This window comes from Ceratina calcarata, unplaced genomic scaffold (assembly GCF_001652005.2).
Source record: "Ceratina calcarata isolate Rehan_Ccalc_2016 unplaced genomic scaffold, ASM165200v1 scaffold2827, whole genome shotgun sequence".
Classification (NCBI taxonomy): domain Eukaryota; kingdom Metazoa; phylum Arthropoda; class Insecta; order Hymenoptera; family Apidae; genus Ceratina; species Ceratina calcarata.
Window position 1 is genome coordinate 1 of NW_017150586.1, and position 2,636 is coordinate 2,636.

General features: G+C 38.5%; 1 protein-coding gene across 1 annotated transcript; it reads right to left on the reverse strand.

The window, feature by feature from the left end:
• Positions 1 to 58: 58 nt before the first annotated feature.
• On the reverse strand, positions 59 to 1,718 carry LOC108623607 (uncharacterized protein K02A2.6-like; the record flags this gene model as incomplete). The annotated part of the gene is made up of 1 exon (XM_018022201.1): positions 59 to 1,718. A coding segment is annotated over exon 1 (1,660 nt), but the record flags the coding sequence as incomplete, so codon positions are not given.
• Between the last annotated feature and the right edge of the window lie 918 nt (positions 1,719 to 2,636).

Sequence of the window (2,636 nt, forward strand, 5' to 3'; positions counted from 1 at the left end):
TGAAAAATGGAAGCAGCAGGCTTAATTCCGAAGGGCATTCTATTAACTTTGAATATACCCTTATGGATGCTCCATGCTAAAATTAACTTAGATTGCTCATCTAAAACCAACTGGTTGTAAGCTTGAGAAAGATCAAGTTTAGTGAACTCTTTTCTGCCTCTAAGTGCTGCAAAAATTTCTTCAATCCGCGGTAACGGATATTTTACATCTTTTAAGAACGTATTTACCGTCGACTTATAATCTACACAGATTCTAATTTGCCCGTTTTTCTTTAATACAGGTACAAGAGGCGTACCCCATTCCGAATCTGTTACAGGTGCTATAATTCCCTCTTTTTCTAATCGAAGTAGTTCTTCTACTTTTTCTTTAAAGATCAAGGGTAACGTCTTAGGTTCACAAAAGATTGGTTTCGCTTCCTGTTTGAACTCTATCTTTATCTTGCCGTATCTGTAACATCCTAACCCTGGCTCGAATACTTCTGGAAATTCCTCGCACACTTCCAGTTCTTTATCGACTTTAAATACAGGTTCACGTCGTATTTTAATTAAATCGAGTCTAGCTATCCAATCCCTACCTACTAAAGCTGGACCGTTCGTATTAATAACTAATATGTCAAGTATTTTTTTTACGCTGCCGTATTGCACCGAAACTTGGAATTTACCTACTGGTACCATACTTTCCCCGGAATAACTTTTCAGTACAATTTCGGTTTTATACAACTTCTTGTACTTAAAATTCTTGTTATAAAGCCAAAACGGAATAACCGTTCTAGACGCGCCGCTGTCTAGTTCCCATATGACCCGTTGACCTTCAACTTTCAAACTAATAGTCATAGGACCCGAGTTACTATCTCTTAACTCAAATAAGTCTAGATCGCTATTACGCGCTGACGCTGGACTAACTCCCTGATAGCCATTATCGTAATATTCATAATTTGTACTACTTATATCCACTACAAAATTTTGCGAATGCTCTTTGGTACAAACTTTGGCTAAGTGCCCTACCTTCTTACAATTTTTACATTTGTATTGCTTATACTTACAAGTCTTAAAATCATGGGCAGTGCCCCCGCATGCGTAACATTTCTTACTGTCCTTTGAAAACTTTCTTTGCATAGTCTTCGACGACGTAGAAGCGTCGGTGGACTCCTTTCGATGACTCAACTCTGGCTTCTTTGCGTGAAGTTTTAACCGATTGACCTCCTGAGTCTCGCCAATAATGACTGCTTCCCTTCTAATGGCAATATCAAATAAATCCTTCAAACTCTTGGACTCATCCTCCTCACATACTCGGCTTAAAATTTTGGAATCTGAGAGACCGGTGACGAATTTGTCCTTCAAAATTTCTTGTAAGCTATTTCCAAATTTGCAGGAAACTGATAAACTTTTGACACGAGCATACCAGTCAGCGATTTTTTCTCCACTCGCTTGAGTAGCTCTATAAAATTTAATTCGCTCTCGAAAAACAGCCTGTCGATGCTGGAAATGGTCCTTTAATAATGCGTTAAGAACCTCAAACGTCTTTTCCTGCGGGCTCGTAGGATGACATAAATCTCTCAATGTCTTATAAACTGCCGTACTAATGACCGTTAATAAAATAGCCACTTTCTTCTCTGCCAAACTCACGTCATTAGCGACAAAATATTGTTGCAACTGTTCTGAATATAATCCCCAGTCTTCGTTTTGTTCAAACTTTGGCAATACACCGTGCAAAGCCATTTTAATAATCAATAATTCACAAAATTATNTTGTTTCCGAAGATACCCGAAACCGGTTGCCTGGCATAGACCCGAAATTATCACTTTCAAGCTTTGAACCCCTCTAAAAGGGTTAAATTTCATCGAAGGGGTAACTTTAATGGGTCATCCTTATGCAAAATTTCGCGCTGTACAACTTTCATTTGAAACGTTTTTCAATATCTATAACCGTTTTCGATTTATAAGCAAAAAACACCCCCGAGGGGTGGTTTGCGACACGACCCCCTGGTGCAAAAACTTTTTGGCTTTGCACAGTTGTTTCGGGGGGTCAGACAAACCATATATCCAAATTTCATCCACTTGGCTAAAAGTGTCGATTTCAGACCTATTTTTCTTGGACTATGGGTGACATAAATCTCTCAATGTCTTATAAACTGCCGGACTAATGACCGTTAATAAAATAGCCACTTTCTTCTCTGCTAGACTCACGTCATTAGCGACAAAATATTGTTGCAACTGTTCTGATTATAATCCCCAGTCTTCGTTTTGTTCAAACTTTGGCAATACACCGTGCAAAGCCATTTTAATAACCAATAGTTCACAAAATTATCTCACCACGTGCTAATTATAACCTCAAGTGTACGCGCATGAATTCTTCAACTTCCTCGTCGCCAATTTATGTGGTGTAGTGGAACGAATATTTACACTTGATAAATGTAAATGCAATTTATTTTATGAAATACTTCCGTACAAAAATGCAGAACTGCAACTATAACTTGCGAATAAATGTGACTTCAATCTGCATGCGGTGCCGAGCGCGTTCTGAGCCTTTCTGGAAGGTTCTGCCTCAAACTCGTTCGTTCTAGGTGTCGCCGATATCTCATAATCATCAAGCTTTGATATTACTGCATAAATTGGAAAGATCTCTAAAAATGGTTTT